The sequence below is a fragment of the Mya arenaria genome, chromosome 13 (genome assembly GCF_026914265.1).
Source record: "Mya arenaria isolate MELC-2E11 chromosome 13, ASM2691426v1".
Classification (NCBI taxonomy): domain Eukaryota; kingdom Metazoa; phylum Mollusca; class Bivalvia; order Myida; family Myidae; genus Mya; species Mya arenaria.
In genome coordinates this window covers 25,981,005-26,004,516 of record NC_069134.1, presented here as the reverse complement: position 1 = coordinate 26,004,516, position 23,512 = coordinate 25,981,005, and the positions used below count along the sequence as shown (strand labels likewise).

The following is a 23,512-nucleotide window of genomic DNA, read 5'->3' as shown; positions in this document are numbered from 1 at the left end:
CGAAAACATTATTTTCTGAAATATTTCAACTATATGTCAAAATAAGCATGTTAGTATCCGAATTAGTTTCATCATCGGCGCTTTCACATGTTCTACCACTTAGTATCCATCCTAATTAAGAACTAATTTGATACAATCAAGGATTGACTTCTAGCATCTAGCTATCTTCTGGGGCATAACTATGTTTAAATAATAGTCACTTTCTATAAGTTTGATCAGTGATTGATATTTCTCTTTGAACAGAAATTGGGTCTGCAAAGGGTGCACTTTTGACAAGATGTTTGAGTTGAGTTTTCAGGAGACAACGTATTTGACTTCGTTGTATGTTTCCATTGTCATCTCATTTTGAATTTGTGTTGATTTGGTTTTTATAATTGTCGGTTTTGCGAAAGCTAAAGTTATCAGTTTTATTTATTGGTCTTGTTTAGAGATCAGTCCCAATGTCTCTTGTCTATCGTTCTATTATGTATGTACGTTGGGATCCAAAATCCTCTTGTTGAAAAACATCCGCCCTTGCTGTTTGCATTAGCACTTTCCCGTTTGATGATGCCAAAACCGGTGTTTCATCACATGTTTATGTTTCAACAAGTACTCCAGGAAAGTAAGACAGTTCATCATCAAGATTGACACTTGGAGCCTTTGCTTAACACTTCTTTGTGCATAACCTTTTATGGTGTTTACTTTATATCTCACGATGAACACGCACTTTCTTTGTGTTGCACTCATTTCAGTAAGATGGCCTTTTTCAGACATTTGTAGCTCGATCCGTTTAAAAGCTTTCTTCTTTGTGCATCTGTTTGAAATTGGATGCATTCGTGACTTAAATTTTGTTTCCTTGCAATATCTGCATTTATTACCGTACACTTTACTTTGCCTTGCTCCCGTCCGCCCGGTTAGCTCAGTCGGTAGAGCGTTGGACTGTTAATCGGACAACCCGGGTTCGATTCCCGGGCGGACCAGGTCACTTCTGTTGTGATTGGTTATGAAATCCTTTCTACGACCATTCGCACTGTACCACTGCCCCTGGCATGTACAGAAGTTGTCAGTTCCTTGCAGAAGTGAAGGCACCTAGTACTGGTTCACCGCCCAGGATAGGTGTGCGGTGGTTGAACTGTCACTCTGGGACCCTTCAATGTGCTCACGCCGGGACCCGGAGTATAAACTACTAACACCACCATCTTTGCCTTGCTCCTGTGTAGAATGCTTCAACAGAACTTTATGTTTTTAACACTTTCTTGTTTAACAAAGTTCGACCCTAATTGTCTTTCTGGACTGTATCCCTTAAATGTACGTCGCTCATGTTCTTGAACAATCCTGCCAGTATTGTCATTAACAATAGTGAACTCATGTAATTCATTTCCAAGACTATCCCCAGTACAATCATCACTTGTACCGTTTTGCAATTCCAACGGCCTCAAAACAGTTGGCGGGAGTTTGGATGCTATTTTTGACACAGATATGAATTGATTCCATGAATTTCCATAAACTATCAACATTCATGTGCAAAACTACAGAAACAAGCTCAGTAGCCAAAAGTTGAACATAAACCCCGTTTAATAGCACAGGTTAAACGCCAAAACATAGAACACAAAAGCAAAAAAATCACAAACACGAAACATGAAACAACAGCACATAACTCCACAAACAACACAGTGCATACATACTATATAAAAATAGGCATGTTTATCAATTATTGTTAGGTACCGTCTTGGAACGGTCAGTAAGATGTAAATTTACTGGGGGTTTAAACCAGTTTACGTGCACAAACCTTACTCTTATCCCAACAATCCTGAATAAAGTAAAAACGTAAAAGGTAAATCTTATCAAAGTATGCATGAACTCTATATGTTGTTGGAGATAAATTCTTCATTTCGTTGTAATGCATATTTATTTCTTCTTGTTTGTTTCCAAATATCTTCTTTAACATGTCTACTGCAATGACACGCTGCGCTTCATCTTTTAGTTTAATTTTGAGATAATTGAGCATCTAAATGTTTGATAGATTTTTAATCTTATGTTCACACACATACAAGTCCCAAAAAGCTGACCATTTAAGTTTATTTCCATTGAAGTATCATACATTCAACTTTGCAAGTTTTACATAAATACTTTGTTTTTACCGTTTTTGAAAGCTTTCTCTTTGTTGCTGCATTTGGGAGAGCACCATTTGCTGCATTTGGGAAAGCACCATTTGCTGAATTTGGGAGACCACCATTTGCAGCCGTTTAATAGATCGGAATCAACAGCAGCCAAATGTATAAAAATGGGTTAGTTGTCCACAAGTTATCTTTAGGCTAGTTTGCAAATTTAAATGATTGGATTGGTCAATATTGATTTTTGGATTAATATTGACCAATGAATAAATATTTTGGCCAACTTTAACCTAACCAAAAATTTAACCAGTTTTATACAATTCACTGCTGCTGTTTAATTTTGACTTAACGTCTTGTAAATCGATTGTTTCCATAACCTTTTCAAGAGAAATAGCAAATTATTCCAAATATATTGTAACGCTTTCGGCCCTGAGGATAAGAGTATTACCCCGTTCTAACCCTCTCAGTAAATTGTGTGTAATCGTTCCCAATGGTTTCGGTGAACTCACACATGTGTAACTCGTAATTTGTTTGTGTAATTCTTCAATAATTTTATATACTTATTTGCATTAAGCAAACACACTTTCTTGTTTGTGGCTGGAACATCACAACCGATTATAGACACTGCGTTAGTAGTTTCCCTATCTAAAACGTTTCGATATGTTGTCTTCACACCTTTTAAAGAAAAAAACCAAGTAAGGCCATTTTTGAAAAAACCCAAACACTTTCACCATGCAGTTACCAGACCACGTTTACCGTTGATAAAACGTCATGTTAACAGGATAACACCCTACTGTATATAAGTAAACTTTTTTGTCACAAGTACTCTTTGTTCAGAGTAACAACGAAGATTTTTTTTTTTAAACTTGAACTTTTTTTTACTTAAACACGCTTTAAAGTAGCGTAGACTTTCACCTTTTTAACAATCCACATTAGTTTGCAGAACACTTATTTAACAAGTAGCATCATCATCGAAAAGAGTTGTTTAATTTCCGCATAATCATTTATTCCCCTGATATCAGGGTTTTGCTGAATAAACCTACATGTAGACAGTACTTGTAAACAAAGGATAAAAAAATGAGTAGAGATGACAACCTTGTCAATGTTATTTTTCAATTCTGAGTCCGACAAATGGCCTTCATTTGGTCCAGTTGAGTCCATCGTTGCCAAATGCTAACGTTTGAAGACTATCGAATATAAAAGGATTGTCAATATTATCAAGTGCTTTTTGAAAGTCGGCAAAGAATAATAGCACAGGCATATGGTTTTCTAGAAGATATTGAATCACCTTAATTATAAGTCGAATACTTTCGCAAATGAATCTACCCTTGATATAACTTGTTTATTCAGAGTCAGTAATTTAAGATAAAAGTTGTTTTATTATAATTGAAATTGCGTTCGTTGCTATTTTATCATTAATATCTAGTAAACTGATTGGACCCTACTTAAGAATCCTGCATATATGTGCAGTGATGCTGGTTCTGCAATAAATCTATTTATCAATCATATTACAACAAAACAAAACCAAAACGAAGGGAACCTCAATGCTTGTCGTTTTTGTTGTGTTGTTGTTGTTGTTTTTTTCAGAAAAAGGGGTACAACTAAAAATATTTCTGCCAGAGTTAAGGGCATTGTTCATGTGTGTATTGTGTCTGGCAACATGTTAACAAAGTTTCACTTGAATATCATGAACCGTTTTAGAGTTATGGCCAAAGTTTAAGTTTTAACACAACGATGCTGAAAACGACAACAACAGCAAGGCTCTGACAACACCTCTACTTCTTCTTTAAAAATACAGAAAAGCTTATGACATTGAAAATCATTCCTCTGCTCATTAAACTTAACCTTTGTGACCAGTTGACCATAACTCTGAACCTAAATAAACAATATTCCAGAAAAAAACAAAAAAACAACGCAGACACAGAAGTCATATTTAATAATGTATTGATAATTTAAACTTACGGTAGTTCATATAGTTCATAGGGCAAATAAATTTAAAAAAAATGAACAAGCAATTTAATTAAAATGGAATATACAGCAGAAAATAATATCAAAACTTCATAACAATATAATGCTGGTAGATAAAACAAAACGAATCAATGTATAATTATCATGGAGAAATAAAGTGTCAAATATCACGACATTTGAATGCTGTTACAAGTTCTTTGCCCTCAAGAACCATCTTTGGTTGAATTCAAAAACAGTCACAGCCCCATCACTAAATGCCTGGAAAATATATATTACTAGTAATATGCAAGAATAATGATTATGATATACAAGTAATGCACAATGGAAATAATTCTATTACTTTTGGAATTTAGTTCATACAATACTTTATTAGCTTTTACTGGTAAATTTGATGCTTTAATAGATTAGATTTCTTAGTATTAGAAGAATGCAGTCATCAAAAATTAGAAATGTTTTTCTTTTATTGTTTGACTACCTTAGTTCAGCTTGAATTAGCAATAAGCCAGGCCCCTAGCTAAGGCCAATTTGGGATTACGCAGATCTATGCCTAACCCATTTACTCCCTACCCCACTTTGGATTTTATTTGAAATTAGGGATTTTTGGTGTGACAAAAACTTTGACCTGTCAAAACTTCATTACCCAACTGCGTATTTGCGAACACGCCTGTAAGCTGATATGAATTTCTTTAAAAAGTCTGTTTACTGGGTAAAACGATTTTTGGTGCCTTTTCAGAGACCAGCAGAATGTGCCCGAGTGGCCCCTGACCCCATGACCTTGTGGTGAGATTAAGAAATACAAAATGCATAATGAGTGGATATGAAAACCATTGTACAAACCTGTTCTTTGCTCTCTGTTTCTTCTAATCGATCATCTTCAAACAGGTCATTTCGAACAAACTGCTCAGCAGCTTCAACAACACTGTCTTTGAGGTGCAGATTTTGTATTTTCTCTTCCAGCTGAAAATGGTTCACATTATGCATTAAAACAGATATTTAAGATAAAAGAATAAATGAACAGAGTACAAGTTCAAAAATATATAAATAAATGGCAAGATACATAAACTCTAAAATGTGTGCAACAGTTACATAAAAATACACATCATTCTAAAGAAGAATATCACTTTTTTTATACATGTGGTAATATGAATAACAAAATATGATATTTTATAAAAACAACAACACAAGAATTTTTATCAAATGAAATAAGAAAACATTTAAAACTTCAATTTCTTCCTGTCCTCACCTGTCTAACAAAGGCTGTATTTCTGTCTTTAATAAACGACCCTACAGTGCTGTGTACACACTGCAGTAATAACCTGAAAAATATCACTCATACTGAAACAATCATGTAAATATCATTAGAAATTACACAGTGACTTTAATCATGTATTTTGTTGCATGAGAAATATGAGTGTTATAGAGTAAAATTAAGAAAATCAATATCAGGTAACGTCCTTTCAGGTCCGACATAACAAAAACAATCTCCACAACAATCATCAATATTATTTAAGTCTATTCCTTTACTCCGTAAGTATTATGTAGTGAAATCTTATTCTGCCTACCTTGCTCTACTGTAGCATGTGAGAATTGCCAATTTGGGGCAAATGCCAACAAATAATCCATCTTCATCGCCATCATTTACTTTTTCATAGTCTTTTGGATCAATTTTGGTATGCAAATTCAGCCCTTCAATGTTGGGCGTATCCGCACTATTAGTAGGGTCAGTACATCTACAAGTATCCTTCTCACAACAGGAATCTCGAGGTTCTTGTTGTCCGGAGCTCAGTTTGTTTGAATTGTCAGAACCAGGAGTATCTGTACAATCACAAGTTGCTGTTGATTTCTCAACATAACTAGAACATTCAGGACACAAATGAGCTCCAGTCCTCCACACCTCGGTCTTAGATTGCTCAGAGTTAGTTGTATGTGACCTATTGTCATTCAAGGCAAGCTGTCTACCATACAAGTCACCGAGATCGGCCCAGAAGTTGGAATTGTTTGGATGGTGAAATAGTAGATGATGAATGGACTGTGCTTCAGCTGAAAAAGTCAATAATTTTCTTGATTTACATGAACGTTTCACCACTTTAATGAATTTGTATCAAATGTTCATATAATAGCTAAGCTCATTACATATGTCAAATATTTTTTTGTCTGAAATACTGTGCAATTACAGTTAAATACTGACATCCAGACAAAGTTTCTGTGTCACGCAATAATGTCCTTGTTGTTTTCATTCTTTTATCTGTATATATGCAACATCATGCCTTATTCAACTATATAGATAATATATTAAAATGGATTAAAACAAAGCCGAGCTCATAATTTTTCCTTTTGTCTCCTTATTTAAGAGAAGCTGAAAACAAAGGGCAAGAAAATACTTGCATTGTTCTTGGCATTATGAATTCTGTTGTATATTATATATCAATGTGATTTGTCCACATCATTTTAGTAACAAACCTTCAATATTCCCAGATTCCTTGTATATCTTTTTTTTCAAAATGAGGGCTTGGCAGTAGTGGTCATCAGTAACACAGTCAGGCAACTGTAAAAATATCACTTAGTAAAACCAATAACTATAATAACTCTTTCACTACCGCAACCTTTAGTAAAACAAGCTGTCCATATTTCATCAAGGGGTACATCCTGACCAAGTTCAACCATAATCTGACCAATCATTACCATGATATGGTTCCTGACAAGATTTTTCTAGGATTTGACCAGGTGACCTAATTTTCGATCATATGTAACCCAGTTTAACATATGTCCAAGAGTTCATCAAGGAAAACATTTTGATTAAGTTTCATGAATATTCAGCAATGTATAATGCCTCTAGTGTTCCAAAGATTTTTCTAAGACTTGACCTAGTGACCTAGTTTTTGACCCCATGTGACCCACTTTTACAAGTGGTCGAGATTTGATCAAGGGGAACATTCTGAACATTTTCTGATCAATGCCTACCAAGATATGGGTCCGAACGGACGGACAACGCCATAACAATATCCCCTTACCAACACCTTCCATTCCTCCAGGGGATAACAATAAGCTACATACTGTACAAAGCTTCTAGTAATTTACACAGAAAACTTTATTAAAATATCTCAATTGTCGTTTTCAATTTAAAATGATAGTTGGGCATATTTTCTATTATTTTTTTCCATTTTTGTCCTACAAAAAAACTTCTCTTTTGTATTTTATTTAAATAAAATAATAGTTAAAACATGCTTTGTAAAATTTCATTGAAAGTCTTGATTCATGATGCTTGTACTGAATGTTGGCCAAAAGGTGATTTAGTTTACTTGAAATATGGGTTCTATTGGTAGCAAATTAAACGGTAAAGATTAACAAAAGCATACCAGTTGTTCTAGCCCCTCCTCTGCCTGCCGTAGTTGTCCTGTCTGGAGGTAGCACCTGATTAAAGACTCCTGTACCTCTCGCCTCATTGACTTGTTCTGGCTGCTTAAATTTTCTGATGGATAGTGAAATAAATAAAAAATACATTCTTCATCTGTTCTTACAAATAAAAAATAAACTATAAACTTAAATCATTGTGGCATACTTTTCAAAATGCACATCACTTTTAATGTTGTTTTTTACCAAAAATATGCATTATTAAATTTTTGTCTTTACATAGCAAAAACAACAAGAATATCACTGCTCCCCATACTTCCATTTTTTATGAAAAGGCAGAAACTGTAATACAATGTGCTAGTAGGTGTGAATGGTTGTAGAATTATTATACACAAGGTGAAAAATTCATAATATGAAAGGATATCGGCAGGTTTGAAAATTAAATTTTAATGTAAATTTCAAGAAATAAAATAAAGCAGCAAGTGAAATTCACAAATATCCAAGATACGGCCTGACCAGATTTTCAGGGTATATAACTAAAAAACTAAGGGCAGGATTGTGGTTCTTTGGTAATGCACTTCCTCTTATTGCTGTCTATCTACATTTCAAGTTTCATTTCAGTCCATTTATTTTTTTCCAAGATGTGGTCATGAATAGTACCCATTCTTTAAAAAAATATATCAAGTTAAGGAGAGATATCTAAAAAGATGCAAGGCAGGATTATGGTTCTTGTGCACTGCAAGTTCTCAAATTGCCATCTATCTATATTTGGAGTTTCATTTCAATCCCTTTAGTACTTTCCAAGTTATGGCCCGGTCAAGCACCAATCATGCAAAAATGGTTAAGGGGAGATAACATTATTAACATGCATTATGGTTTATGGTTCTTGTGCACTGCTCTTCCTCTCATTGCCATCTATCTATATACCAAGTTTTGTTTCAATCCCATAAGTAGTTTGAAGTTTTTCTCCTGACAAGTGTGTGATGGAAGGAAGGATGGATGGAACCATGGACAATAAGACAATGCGGCAACTATATGCTCACCCTTCGGGGAGCACAAAAAGATTTAAATTACTTTCTCCAGTTTACATGTGTGATAAGGGTAAGACAACAAGAATTTATTAGTGCTGTTATTTCAGGGATGTGATTGACCTGGCAGCCGGAGGGCTGAAACTTTTTCGGCCATGGGTTTATAGGGCGCTCTTTGGGTCAAAAGCGCACTGCTGTCGAAGAAAAAATGGCTTTTTAGAAGCTCTTTTGAGGGCTCTCCTGTCTTTAAATTTGAAGCAAACTGAAAAAATTAACTTTAACAACTAAAAGCAACCAAATAATTTTTTTCAGGTAAATTTTTTTTTTTTTTTTTTTGGGGGGGGGGGGGGGGGTGTGTCTCTGGGGCCATTAGATCCGCGGAATTCCGCGAAATCCGCGAACAAATCACATCCCTGTATTTAGAGTGTAAAACCAAAAGGATGAGAACACAAGAATTTGTCATTGCTGTTATTGACAGTATAAAACCCACCAAGAGAAGCTATGTAACATGCCACTGCTTCCTCAAACTTCCCATTCATGTAGTAAAAGTCAGCCCTGAATTTGTTCAATGTGGCGAGGTCGTTTTTACCTTGCTCTGCTTTTTCACTGAGAAACCACTGGAAATATGATTTAATTTGAAATGGCATTTTTTTTTTAACTGAATACATTTGAAATTGAAGATACATTGACAATAAATATATAGTCTTTTTAAATATTTTTAATGCAGAAAACATAGTATGTAACTGAAAATTTGAATCTAAAGTAATTAAATAGTTTATTGATTTAGTGTTTGCACTTATTTGTTGACCAATGAGAATTGAGAATTATTAAAATATATCGACTCTTTTCCCAATTTTTTGTTTTTTTGTTTTGAAAGATAATTTCATTTTTCAATGAAGCCATATTGGGATTAGATCTGACTTCATAAATTTATGGACTATTAAAAAAACACATTTACCTGTTGATAACATATGTTTGCATTGTAAGATTTAAGCTCAGGTTTTTCTTTCATTTTCTCTGCAAAATCGCTGTCATCAAACTCTAGACCGAGTTCCATTCTTGCCTGAAAAACACGACAGGGTAACAAGTGTTAAAATATTATACTATACTTTACTATGCTTATCGATTATATGTGCAATAATATGATAACCAGTAATGGTATTGACCAAAATTGAAGTGGACAGGTGCACAGTCATATTTTTATATATTTAATAGGTCAAATGTGCAAATTTATGATTTCAGCAACGGAATTTGGTGTTCAGAGAATGATTCATGTGTCTACTTAGTCCAAATAATTTTACGGACGGATTTTTTTATATGTCAAATCCTTCACTTTAGGGATTGGAGGAATCCTGTTTTGAACATCTATTATTTTAAGGTCTACTCAGCTACCCAACCACAACCCTGCCAATTATTATTATACAGTACCCAAATAAATAATATACTATAATATATATTTTATATATATACATGTACATACATGCCATATTTCTGAGAGGCTTCCCAGGGGATTTTGGTCTTGATTCCAGAGGATTTCGATATGACACCAGGGGATTTTTATGCGGCGAAATTTTGCGCAATATCAACATTTATAATATAAGAAGAAATACACTCTAATAACAATAATTTTGGGACTTAGTCATCATGGTCCTTCATGGAATTTCACACTCATAATATTATGGATGCTTTCCACTGTCAACCTTAAGCAAGTTTAAAAAAAAACAACTTTTTTTAATTCCAGGGGATATGGATCCCCCGGCAGGGGACCAGGGGATGGGTCGGAATTCTGGGGGATTCCCCCCCACCTGGGGGATATGGCATGTATGCATGTATATCAATGATAAAAACTCTCATGGTGTAAACGTATAATGTACGTATATGATATAAAAGAACTTAGCACTGTGTAAGCTTCATTAAAATTGTTCTGAGTACAAAAAGTGTGATGATGGAATTGAAAATTTGAAAGACAAAATCCAAGACTCTGACTGGAGTACCTTTCTTCCAAAATTTGTGTCATTCAATGTAATAATTATTATTATGTAAAATAGTTACTCATTTAATCACAATTGGGCAATTACGTTGATTTAATAAACATGCGCAAAATAGGTATTTCAAACTTTTGAGTGAACTCTAAAATTCATAAAATTTGGTCCTCAATCCACAAATCTAATAGTTAATAAAAGTTTAATATATCTAATAGTTATATCTAACCGTAGCAATATTTACCCGAGAGAAACAGGAAAAAAGCAGCGTACATTTCGTACATTTTCACAGGAACGAAGTATAAACCGGGAGAAGGAACTATCACAATACATTAGAAGAAGACTATTATCACTTGATTGTAGATTGATAAGCTGATTTACTCATGATTTACTGAAAGTGTTGCAATTAATCATGAGTCGCGAAAAAGGATGACATTCTTAAAGAGAAAGTCACTTCGAGCAGGATTTGTGATTTTATTTATTGTATCTGTTTTGTTATTACTCTACATATCTGACCTGCTTCCTTTCGGGGCAAAATGGGACGACGGAAAGGTAACAGAAATTAGTGTTTACCTTTTTATTTTTTGCTTGCTCTCTTAAAAGAAAAGGTTACATTACACTAATTATTTGCCTTCAAATCTTATTCACTAATTATTTTGCATTTGATTCAATGACCATCAGAATTTTAACATTAAATTTTAGTTATTTAGACTGAAGACACTTTAGAAAATGTATTACCGTTTATAATCACTGCATAATTGTCTGAGCATGATTGATTTCTGTCTACTACATAATTTTGTATTTTGCACCAGTCAATTGTAACCACGGCTCCCCAGGTCCGGGGGTAAACCGGGAAAATGGGCCGTGTTTTTACCTTCCAGGTGGCCTATTATAAATGCAGTTGTTTTGTCTTCGCGCCAAATATAGCGGGGACATGGGCCTTCCCTAGGGTCCCTGGGGTGCTGAGGCGATTGGCGGGGATTTTCCAGCAGTTCGTGGGGAATTTATCTGGGCTTGGCTGGACCGAAAGTCAAAGTCCCCGCTATTCCCTGGACCTGGGGGGGCCGTGGTTACAATTGTCTGGTGCATTACACAGATGTAATTTACTTTTGTTTCTTTTAATGTGGACAAATAAGAACTAGCCAAATTCTATTGTATTATCATAACAATATTTTTCTAATCTATTCTAAATTTTCAGGGGCAGGAGAGGGAAGTCCTTCCATCTATCCAGGAAATGCATTCTATGTCACATGCAGAACTCGCCCTTTTGTATCATAAGTTTGTATAGTTTATTGTACACATGAACTTTGAAAGGACTTTATAAATTCAAATTCAATATTTTATTGTTTCAAATAATTCAAGGTTTGTTTGCTATTTAGTTCAAATAATTATATGTCAAGATATTTTTTACTATATAAATTTAATAACGCAGTTCTCTCAGTAGAATCCCTAAATTAGATTCTGATTATTGAGAATAGACGCCTATTTTAACCTTACCAAGCATAAACTTCTATTTCTTGAATAAGTATTTTGAAAATTATTTCTTCTTTTGTCGACCTATATAATTTTCAAAAATATCAAATTGTCAAACTTTCACTTATGGTACTGTCATCATTTTCAAAGCCCATTTACTTTTACAAAGATGACTGCACAATGGTTTTAATATCTATTTTCTCAGGTACATCAACACTGTGCAGGTGCTATGTAAGAGGATAGTGCGCATCGGGAATCTGGGAGAAGGGGGCTGGGAGGTGTGTGAGGATCCTGATGTCAAGCCATCCAGACCATGTCTCGTGTACTCATTCGGGTATTTTGGTTTGTCATGTTCAAATGATGTGAGAGAAATGATGTTTAAAAAAACCTTGTATATAAGGATTTCAGAGTGCACACAGTTCTCCAATTGATTGATTGATTGATAATTTAGTTTTGACTTTTTATGATAAGCCTAAATTGAATGGTACCAAACACAAATTAATTAATATGAATTTTCCTTACTAAGGAATTACAAGATCAGTAGGAAGTGTTATGGCTTACCAAAATGTAAAAAGGATGATTAAGTTTTACTTCCGATGTACAAATAAGCTATTGGCACTTATGTTAAAATTTGATGCCTGGTGACCCATGTCATGCTGGTATCATCTGAAAAGGTGAAAAGGTATTGCTCTTCATCCCCCGCCGAAATGAAGGTTATTGGAGGTAGATATTGTTTTGACTTTGTCCATCCATCCATCATTCCGTCCTTCTACTCATTCTACTATGCATACAGTCCCCCCGCCCATCAGTCCTTCTATCCGTCCATGACTTTTTTTCTTTCCGATACTATATCTTGTTAGGGATTGGTCGGATAATGTTTAAATGTAGTCAGAATGGTCACCTTGATGAAATCTCGACTGCTTGTCAAATTGGGTCACATGGGGTAAAAAAACTAGGTCACTAGGTCAAATCATAGAAAAATCTTTGGTACACACTAGTGGCTTTATATATGGTTCAAAATTCATGAAACTTAATCAAGATGTTTCCCATGAAGAACTCTTGGACAAATTTAAAACTGGGTCACATGTGATAAAAAAATAGGTCACTACCGTAGGTCAAAGCTTAGATTTTTTTCTGGATCCATATCATTTGAACCAAATCGTAGTAGGGATTAGTTAGATTGTGTTCTGGGTACAAAAACTAGGTCACATTGTAAAATTTTTGGAAGACATTATATTTGGTCCATTACTTATCGAACATTATTTCCATTTATATTTATATTTATTTATTTTATAAAAATGTTTCCCCTTGATGAACTCTTAATGAAAATCTTGGGAACAAACTATAGGTAGCAGTCTGGTCCAATATTTTATTTATAAAACTTTTTATCAGAATGTTTTCCTTGACAAAATCATTGAATAATTTGAAACAATGTCATGAGGAAAGACTAGGTCATCAGCTCAAATGTTTGAAAAAAATCATGTTAACTCTCTAGAAATTTTATTTTGTAATATTTCTGGTCCAATCTTCCTTGAAATTTTGTCACAATGTTTGCCTTGATGAAATAATTAATTAGTTTGACTGACTAACTGGGTAACATAATGTCAAAAACTAGGTTACTAGGTCAAATCTAAATGCTATGCACAATATTCTTTTATTAATATAATTGCAAACAGATTCATATCACATATCCAATTTTAGAAGAGTCGATCACTCTGCAACAGCTTTGCATGTTTTGGTTTGAATATTACACTTGATTTCAATTCCATCTACTTCAGGCGGGGGATATCAAGTCAACGAATTTGTTTGTTTATTATTAAAATCTTTAATTACAAAACATAATTGTATTCTAGATAAAGTTATTACAGTTTCTTGTTCTTTTTTTTTAACAGAAATCTGACATGAAATGACCAAATTATTCAATCTTTAATTGCCAAAAAGGCGTGTTTGTAATCTTCTTGTCATATACATATATTTATCATATACTTCCTCTACACATTAGAAGGGGCAACAAAATGATAAAACATCATCACAAGTTGAAAACCATTATTTAAGAATATTACAGATAATGCTTTTTAACTGAAAAGCATTAATAAAACTAATGAAAATTAAGTGACTTTAGGGTTTGATTTACAAAAATCTGTTTAAATGTATATCTTCCAGTTGTAGATTAATTGGCATTTGTTCATAAAAGATTAGTAGTAGGTTTAATAACTCAATTTGAATTAATTAAAAAAAGTTTTCGAAGTAAGCCCTTTAAACCCCTATCATGTCAGAATAAAGCTCATTGAGCTATTGTTTCTTGTTATCATATATACCCAACTTTGAATAAAGATTCTTGTATTTTGTTCAGATGATACTAAAATATTATGAGGTCCCCAGGCATTCAAATTTCACGCAATTGTATATTCTATAGTATACCTTAATAATTTTTATTTTATTTCTATCTTGCTTTTAAGGATCAACAATGATTTTAGCTTTGATGATATGGCAGCTGACAGATACGGATGTGATGTTTACTCCTTTGATCCAAGGTATACATAGAAAATTTGCAGTTCAAATGAAAGCTAAATATTTGTCCCGTCTATCGGCTTTCCCTGGCACTTACTTTGCTATGCACTGGGGGATTTCAAAATATATCTTGGCACAAATGTTTACCATGACTAGCTGCAGTGTTGTGTGCTAGACCCATTTAAGTGGATCAAAAGTCAAAGTAACACCTAAAGGTCATTGGTAAACATTCCTTGTATTTTAGCTTGTCCAGGCTTTAACTTGGCCATGCACTGGGGGATTTGAAAATGTTTTTCAAACTTTCAGTGGTTAATGCTGGTGATATAAGTGTACAGTCTCAATGAAACAACTTTCTAGGTCACTAGTAATTCTAAATTATTAAGATTTCTTATGTTCCCTTGTTTCCATAGTATGAACAAATACCCAGAAGGCTCTAGAGGCACTAGGAAGTGGTTCTACCAGACAGGGCTCTTTGAGACAACAGAGAAATTCCAGAATGGCTGGCAGGTCAGCACTCTACAAGACCTCTTAAAGAAACACAACCATGAGCAGGTATTGGTTTTAGTGCTTGGGTTTAAAGATAACCATTTCTCCCACCTCAGAGAAGTTAATCCAATAATTTAACCATGCTAGAAATTCTTATCTTGCCCATGGGCGAAGATAAAATGCCCGTATTGAACTCATTTTTAATGGTCGCCACATTGTAATTAAATCCCTTGTTGAAGACTGTCATCTGTAGCCTCATGGAAACCGTGTCTTGTGGCAATATTTAGAATGCTAATTAATTATTTCTAGCTTCAAATGTCACTATAAAACAGTTTTCACGCACCGTTCAAGAAATAATGCTTCACTCTCCTTAGAACTATTTAAAGACCTATTTGACTATTAACATAATCTGAATCACTGTGCGCATATCCATGACAACCACGAATTATCGCATATATCCATACGCAATTATTTTCACTAAGCACAAAAGAGTTCCACCAAAAAAATACACTATTACTTAATTTTGTTTAACTGAGGTTGGAGAAAATGCATCTACCATAGCCACTCTAGTAAGATAGGCTCATCCCGACCCTCGGGCAGGTAAACCTCGTTTCTGCAAAACATCCTAGGCTCGTGTCGGAATGAACATATCTAACACTCTCGGCCATGAAAGATACTTATATTCAGTTAATTCTGAAGACAGCCATGTCAGTTATGTCTAAAAATAGCCATATCATTAATGTCTGAAAAAAGCCATATCATGTATGTCTGAAGATCATTTACTTCTGAAGATTTTATTAATTTTATTTATGTCTGAAGATAGACATTGTTATATTGAGGTGGATATAACTTCTTAATGTTATTAGCTTTTCAACTAATCAGAAATGACAAAAGTTGGCATCCACTTGGGGCGCTCTTGTCTTGGAAAAGATGTCTTATCTATGAGACTATTAACACTTCTTTAGAGGCTGTGGTAAAGTGTCGTGTTTTTTTTCTTTCTAATATAATGGTAAACTATGTTAGAATATTGATTGGTTAAGTCTTTGTGAGTCTATACAATATGTTTCTATTTGCTGCTAGTTGTATTATTTCTTTGTTCTTGGTCATTGAAATTTATGTTACATGAATTTGTTCCAGCTCTTGTCACTAATTAAAGGGGAGGTTTGTAAATGGCTTTTTTGATATGAGTAATGATATTTCTAGTGTATTTTAGTAATATTGTGTATTGGTTTTACATTTCAGGACAAACTAGATGTTTTGAAGATAGACATTGAGAAGTATGAGTGGCTTTCATTGACACAAATATATGAAAATGGTGGATTGAAAAATGTGAAACAATTAATTGTAGAATTTCACATAACAATAATGTCTGGAGACCCAGAAAAACTGGAGTACATACAGGGTTTAGGCATTTTAAAAATGCTGTATGATAATGGATTTAAGATTTTTTACTCTCACAGAAATATGTGGTGCAAATTTCAATCTGAGATACAGCATGTTGATGATGCTGGTTGCCATGAAGTGTCATTCATTTACATTCCATAGTGTACACATGCATCTATGTTATCATCCATTATAAATGGTTGTGTAGCTATTAGTATCATCATGATTGTGTATAAAAGTCTTCCATATAAAAATGATATATATAAAACAATATATAGCTTATTCAAGAAATGGTACAGACCACTGAGGGCCTCCTTGCATTATAGTGAGGTCCATTCAATGTTTGTAGGCTGACTTGGAGTTCGCTTTAATGTCAGGAGGTCCAAAGTGGTCTGTACCAATACTTATATGATACCATACTTCATAGCCTGGAACTGAAATATATTTTTTTACATGAAAGATGATCTTATTCTGTAAAACAAGCAGATATAAATTCAGATGACCGTGATTGGTCATTTTCTTGTATAAGGCCTGCCAACTATACATGCATGTTGAAGATTATACTGTTTAAAGGCCCCCTGTCACTTTTATAAGAAAAGTTGGAATATAGTTATGTAAAGTATAATATCCTCACATTCTAGATAATTCCATTTTGTAACAGTTACTGGTATGTTATAAAGAAAAATATTAAAAGAAAAAAACAACATAACATGAAACGTCTTAATGTTATTTGAATAATGTTTAATGGCTCATTGAGATCTTGTCTGGGATAGCCCATAAAAGTACACTAAACTTGTTTCCAATGATTTGATTTTTATTAAAAGCTCTATTGGCCGAACTTTTGTCTGTGTGTCCGTCAGAGTGTATGAAAACAATTGCTTGTGAACGCGATAATGTCTTTAGATTTTATTGTATCTGAATCAAACTTATAAAGTAGTTAGATATTCATGAGAGTTTGGTTCCTTTTGATAATATGGCCCTTGAAATTATTAGTATTGCTTTTGTAGCAAAGTCTAAAATTACAGCCTAAGAGAGACAACCATTTTTCAGATTGTCAGTTGTTGTTTTTTATTTTATTATTTCTTACTTGTCTTTTTTGGATGTACCGATTGATTGATTTTCACTTGACTTCTACAGTAGTACTGACTAAATAATGGTTCTTTCTGGCATGACTAGATTATGTACCTTGAAATTGTCAAAATAACCATTAAAGTTACTAGCACAGTTGTAACATATTGATGAGACCTCAATTCCTCTCTAAAACAAGTCAGATCCGCCTATGCATGACTGGATTATGGCCCTTGAAATTGTCAGAATTGCTTTAATTAGTCCCCTACTGGTTTCACCAGCGGGGACTTAAGGTTTACCCTCAGTCTGTCTGTTCATCCATTTGTCCACAAAAATCTTGGTTCTGTGATAACTCGAAAAGTACCAAAGCCAGGTTAATGAAAATTAGTATGTGGAAAGAGGACAATATAAAAATTATGCACGTTAGTATATATTTTTTGCCAGACAATATAATGCACAGTTATGGCCCTTGACGTATTAAAGATATAGCCAATTTGGTCCTGTGATAACTCAAAAATTATCAAAGCTAGATTAATGAAAGTTTGTATGTGGAAAGAGGGTAATATAGAGATTATGCATGTTAGTTTATTTTTTGTCAGACAAAGTTATGCAGAGTTATGGCCCTTAACTTATTAAAAATATAGCTGTTGACAGAAAAAATGCACGGTCCTGAGATAATTAAAAAAAGTATCCAAGCTTGGTGAATGTAACTTAGTATGTGGAAAGAGGGCAATATGGAGATTATGCATGTTTTTTTTTCGTCAGACAAGGTAATGCAGAGTTATTGCCCTTGACATTAAAAATGTAGCCAATTTGGTCCTGTGATAACTGGAAAAGCTAGGTTCATGAAACTCAGTATGTGGATAGAGGGCAATACTTCAAAAGTAGACATGGGTGATCAGGTAGGTTTTACAGCTAAAACTGTTGCATTTCTATGGATAAAGTTTACTGTAAATGCCATTAGTTCAGTATCATATGGGCTGGGGTGACTTGAACAACTTTGATTTATTGGTAGGATTTGTTAAAGTTTTCATGGCGATTCTCTGGTGACACGCTCATCCTTTTCACAAGACTTTAAACCAGTAGGGGACACTTGGTGTCCACTGCGCGGCACTCTTGTTTAACTTGTTAACAAAATAGAGCTTCCATTTAATATTGGATGTTTACTTAAACAGTAGTTAGATATTGACTGAACCCTGGCTTCTTCCGAAAACCAGCAAGATCACCCTATGTATGACTGGGCATACATGTAGCCCCTTAGCAATGGTCATGTTAAAAATGACCAAAAGCCATCCCAGTGGAGTATATGCCCTTATGGGCCTCTTGTTTTTAGTGCGTTTTTTTTTTTCCTCTGAAGAGACATCACAGGAGATGATATGGCCTTCAATTAAACCCATCACCCCCACTAGCAATGAATGATTGACCTCAACTGTGTTAATGTGAGTTTATCCAGGTATGCCTATGCCAATTGGCTGCATTATGGCTTGACCCTGCCATGACACTATCATGACTTAATTTGTGTTTACATGCCATAAGTGACATGAGCTAGAAGTGACAGCAATTTGCAGTAAAATCCAGACATTGGAAGATTCATAGAAGCAGAGTGAGATACAAGAGACCGGGTGTGATACCCTAGCTTATTTTAGGGCAAAGCATTAATACACAGGATACAACATTCATGATTTGAACCAGTACTGATGCACCATTTTTCCAGTACTACCCTTGAAATGCTGAACAGTAGGCAATGGAGCTACTGGTACCATATTTTAACGTTTTGGGGTTTGACACAGCCGGCGTTTGAACACACTAACCTTCCGCATCCAAAGCAAACGCTCTACCACTGAGCTATTGGGGTGGTCGATTGACCACAAGGCAATCTTTATAGTAAATATGTTTATCAGTAAGTATACAGCTTATCCTCATTTTTCTCATAACGCAGAGTGTTTGTGGAGCCGCATTGTTGAAGGTTGTCATTGAAAACCTCAGCTATATTTGCTGGTTGCCAACAACGCTGATGGTTAAAAATCAATTGTATCATCACAGACCTATAAACGCTATTTTTTATATGTCTGTGGTATAAAATGCTTAATTTAACCGTTGCGATCTTTGGAAACAAAATGTTACTCTATTTAGAAACATTTTACAATACGGTTGCTGTTTAATCAAGGGAGGGTACTCTGAAAATTTAGTTATGGAAAATGGCGAAAGGAAAGCCGAAATGTCTCTGTATTATTTTCTGTGTTTTCATCGTCAATTGTGGATATTTTGCTAAGTCTGGTGGGTAAATCGCTTGATGATTTATTTTTCCCCATTAATTTTTGTGTTATGTTGGCTTGAAATGACTGTCATTACATGTCACTTATGACTCAATGTTGTCGTTTGTTTTAAGAAGTGTTTAACAAATGCGTTTTGAAAGTGTTTATGTTATGTTAATTGACTGTTTAGATATAACAAAAAAATGAAAAATTATGTTGCAATTGAAGAGTTCATTGCAACCAAAGTTTCAAATAAAAATACAATATTATTAGTTTTTAAAGCATGTAAAAATTTATTTTTAATTCATTTTTTGAAAATATTATTTAAAGTGAAAGCACTCAGTATCAGATCTTTTCTGTATGACATATAAATAGCCGCAGTGGTTTTTTGTCAGGTTTATTTGTGTGCTGTACTGGTGAGTCAGGTAAAAAAATTGCAGTACAAAAACTGCAAAAGGCATAAAAGGCTCTGATGGAATTACATCATTTTGTTAATGATTTTTGCTGGATATAATCCAGTAAGTAATAGTTATTGTTTATATTTGCTTGCTAAATCATTTATTTTACAAAAGCCAGGCGCATCCGTGCTTCAAAATTAATTGTTCAATAAAGCAAAAATAGATACTTAATAATTAAGGGTAGGCGGAAATGTCTCTTTAGTAGCCCAGTGCATGCACCAACTGCTTAACCCTTTACTTCATAGATACGCAATTTTACTTATCTATCCATAGCTTCATAGATACGGATCTTAACGTTTTATCCATAGCTTCATAGATACGTAATCCTACGTATTCGTAATGCAGGGGCATTTATTTTCATACCTGATGCTTGTTTATTCGCTATAAATTCATATTCATGAAGTATAAACATCGATAAATACAATGCACTAAAAAAAACATTATGTTACTATTTAAAGAATTTCGGAAAATCGCGAAATAAGGTCACTGGTATCAAAGATGCGTAAAACGTTGACTGCGCAGGTTTGTGGGCATTCGTTTCTCGTTTTCCTCGTGGAAATTTACACAATACTGCAAGTTATAATTAACTACCAATAAAAAAACTATATTTTATTGATCACGCACCTGACGTCACAGGTCATGGTTCGAAAACGTGTCAAAATGTCGGCCATGTTGGATAAACAAAAAATCATCTGGCTTGTATAAACAAAGGCCATAAATCATTATATGGGACATATGTGTCACTTCTGTTTCGCTAATCCGGTCATAAAAATGCGCATCTGCTTCTACAAATTGAAAGTAAGTACAAATGTGTTATAAAATAATGACTATCCCTATTGTTAAATTTGACATGACCCAATTTAACATCGATCAGCTGTTGAAACACGTGTTTCCGAATACACAAGAATGCAATGTAGAGCTAATTTCTGCCCTTGTTAACTTCAGTTTAAAACAACATTCCTGAATAATGTCATTTATATTTCAGTGTTTGACTGACGAATCGGAACATTCTGGCTTCGATTAAAATTAGTTTGAGTACGACGTCGAGATGGCGAATTCGGACCTCGGCGTCACGCACACAAGGATACGAGAAATGAGGATTTTTAAAATCAAACCCAAATGACAATACCTGGACATGCAATAAACGATATAAATTTAGAAAACAACAACATGCAGGCCTCATTTAGTAGTTGAATAATAACTTTATTTGTTCATTGTATTGTTAAATAACCGAAAGTTATACGTACTGTGACTGTTGATCAACTTTTTTTTCATCGTTTCATATATATAAATATACCGTGCTTCTTTGTTGTGAATTATTTTTTAATTCTGTCCATCTTTGTTTCAATTCAGGTTGCATTAAATGAATTATAAAAATATGTTGTTTATATAATATTTTGTGCTATGTTTGATAAATAAAAGTGTAATAAAAATTAATTTTCATCAAATTTGACATATTTTTCTGTTTATTTATGAATAATATGCGTAAATAATTTAGATAACAAAATAAAATTTATATGACTGGATTGGAAATTTAATTCTCTATAAACTTTACATTGATGACTTATTGATTAAACCAAAAGAAATACTAAGAAAATAGGTTTGTAATACATGAGGGTTAAAATTCCAATAATATCAATAATCTCCTATGAAGTAGGGGTACTGATATGAACTGATAAGCCATACACTGGCAGCCTGAAATGGCTTAGGTTTACATGAAGTAAAGGGTTAATAACTCACTGAATAAAACCTAGTGATGACTTAATGGAAATTTGGTTGTTTTATCAGACGATTTAATTGAAAAGGAATCCCTCTGAGGATCCTATTTGTTGGAAGAATGAGCTTAGACCCAAGTTAATTGTAGATGCTTTTAAACATTTGTGTACAGACAATTTTAAATTGTATAATTTTTCCTTGCTATGAAAAGCTTTTGACGCTTTTTTTTAGCTTCATCACCAGTGTGGGAATTTTTTGAGCTCACCATATTTGCATGTTACTCAAACACTGAATTTGGTGCATACTGTGCACTGTATTTTGAATGGTAAATAAGTCACTATTAGATAGTTGGTTATTGTATTGGTTTAAACATATTTTATTTTCAGAACAAACATTATGCAATAGTATACAAAATAATCAATATATAAGGATTGGGCTGGAAGAAGATAAACAACTTACGAGAGGCCTTTCCAACAGTTTAATGAGTTGTGAGCATATCATGGCTTTTCGGATAATACAATTTAACACATGTATGTCAGTTTTTATATGTGGTTATGGAAACTAAAATTAGTTAAATCATAGAATATAATGTTGAAGAGGAAACAAAATTATAGAAATATGTAAAGGAATTCTTTTGACTGATATGTACACAAATGGATAACTGCATGAAGTATAGTGTATGAGAATAGAGTGGATTTTATTAGTGATTGTATTAACTTGTAATGTGACCGAGTAGTTTGACAATATGTACTCTGGTACATGTACATGTACATTTTAGCTATGACATTCAAGCAATTGGTTTTTTTTTACCTTGGCAATACATTACAGAAATATTTTGAACGGTTGCTGCTTCAAGATGAAAAACATTTTGAAATCTTTGAAAGCAAATTTTCCCATTTTTTTTATCAAATAGTCAAATACCATTATTTTGATACCTCTAAGTGGGAGTCACTCAAAACTAGAATATAACACACTTGCATCCAGTTCTCCTAATATTCCACAGTTGTCCTAAATCTACCTTGAATGTTGAATGTAATATTTTTTTATTTAGATGATATAAGTATTTCTACCAATAATTCATACTGAATAAGTGGTCAATTTAAACTATAATTAGATTCTTAATATAGTTTATAAAGCATTGAATATAGGCTGGAAGTTGCTCAAACATGATTAACTTGTGTTAATAAAATGTAAATTGCTCAAATAGTTTAAGGTAAGATATGAGTTTAGGTAACATAATGAGTTCAAATGAATAGTGTGTGTAAAAATTAATGACATATTAACTTTTTTTACGAGAAGCCATATCTTAAATGGATGAAGTCCGTACTGTTGTACGTTGCATTTTGATTAATCATATAAGAAATGCACATCTCCTAGGAGATGCAACAATGTGCTTTAAGAAGATTTACTTCTTTGGGTATGCCTTTGAGGTAAATGGTATGTTAAGATTGATGTTATAAGCTGACAAACATGATGGATGGTAACTCAATATGAGACAAAAAAGATCAAATTAGGCCAAGGATTCTGTTGAAAATGTGTATATAGTGTTACTGAAGTAATTAGGGAGGTGTCAGTGAATAATAAATTGCTGTATATTGTAATAGCAGCTACATGTAGTAGTATTCTTCCAATCTTTTGTATTGCCTGTAGTTTGGGCATTTGGTTACAGTATCTGTCCATTTCTCCAATAGTTTATCATGTCCCCTGTCTGTCAATAACAATACAACAGGTTATATTATT

The 23,512-nt window shown here is 33.7% G+C and overlaps 3 protein-coding genes across 9 annotated transcripts in view; 2 read left to right on the top strand and 1 right to left on the bottom strand.

Moving 5' to 3' along the window:
* Positions 1-4,020: 4,020 nt before the first annotated feature.
* On the bottom strand, positions 4,021-11,029 carry LOC128212835 (uncharacterized protein C8orf76 homolog). 3 transcript variants are annotated; one of them, XM_052918179.1, is made up of 9 exons: positions 10,996-11,029; positions 9,399-9,503; positions 8,931-9,057; positions 7,418-7,530; positions 6,522-6,606; positions 5,624-6,101; positions 5,305-5,377; positions 4,899-5,018; positions 4,021-4,319 (listed from the first exon to the last, which is right to left on the bottom strand). In XM_052918179.1, the coding sequence occupies exons 2-9, from the start codon at positions 9,495-9,497 to the stop codon at positions 4,248-4,250; spliced, it is 1,167 nt and encodes a 388-aa protein (XP_052774139.1). In that variant the 5' UTR covers positions 9,498-9,503; positions 10,996-11,029; the 3' UTR covers positions 4,021-4,247. The 3 variants fall into 3 exon arrangements, with proteins under 3 accessions (XP_052774139.1, XP_052774140.1, XP_052774141.1); XM_052918180.1 differs by lacking the exon at positions 10,996-11,029 and adding an exon at positions 10,667-10,757; XM_052918181.1 differs by lacking the exon at positions 8,931-9,057 and having other exon boundaries at positions 10,996-11,016.
* On the top strand, positions 10,842-17,502 carry LOC128212836 (probable methyltransferase-like protein 24). The gene is made up of 6 exons (XM_052918182.1): positions 10,842-10,974; positions 11,621-11,700; positions 12,101-12,229; positions 14,355-14,429; positions 14,817-14,958; positions 16,135-17,502. Exons 1-6 carry the CDS (start codon positions 10,852-10,854, stop codon positions 16,435-16,437), a joined length of 852 nt encoding a protein of 283 aa, XP_052774142.1. The 5' UTR covers positions 10,842-10,851; the 3' UTR covers positions 16,438-17,502.
* Positions 17,503-19,520: 2,018 nt separating this feature from the next.
* LOC128213551 (receptor-type tyrosine-protein phosphatase kappa-like) overlaps positions 19,521-23,512 on the top strand; it is a 46,820-nt gene continuing 42,828 nt past the window's right edge. For all 5 annotated transcript variants that reach the window (XM_052919379.1, XM_052919378.1, XM_052919376.1 and 2 more), the window contains exon 1: positions 19,521-19,620. In XM_052919379.1, the coding sequence (XP_052775339.1) occupies positions 19,542-19,620 (79 nt within the window). In that variant the 5' untranslated portion in view covers positions 19,521-19,541. The remainder of the gene's footprint in view (positions 19,621-23,512) is intronic.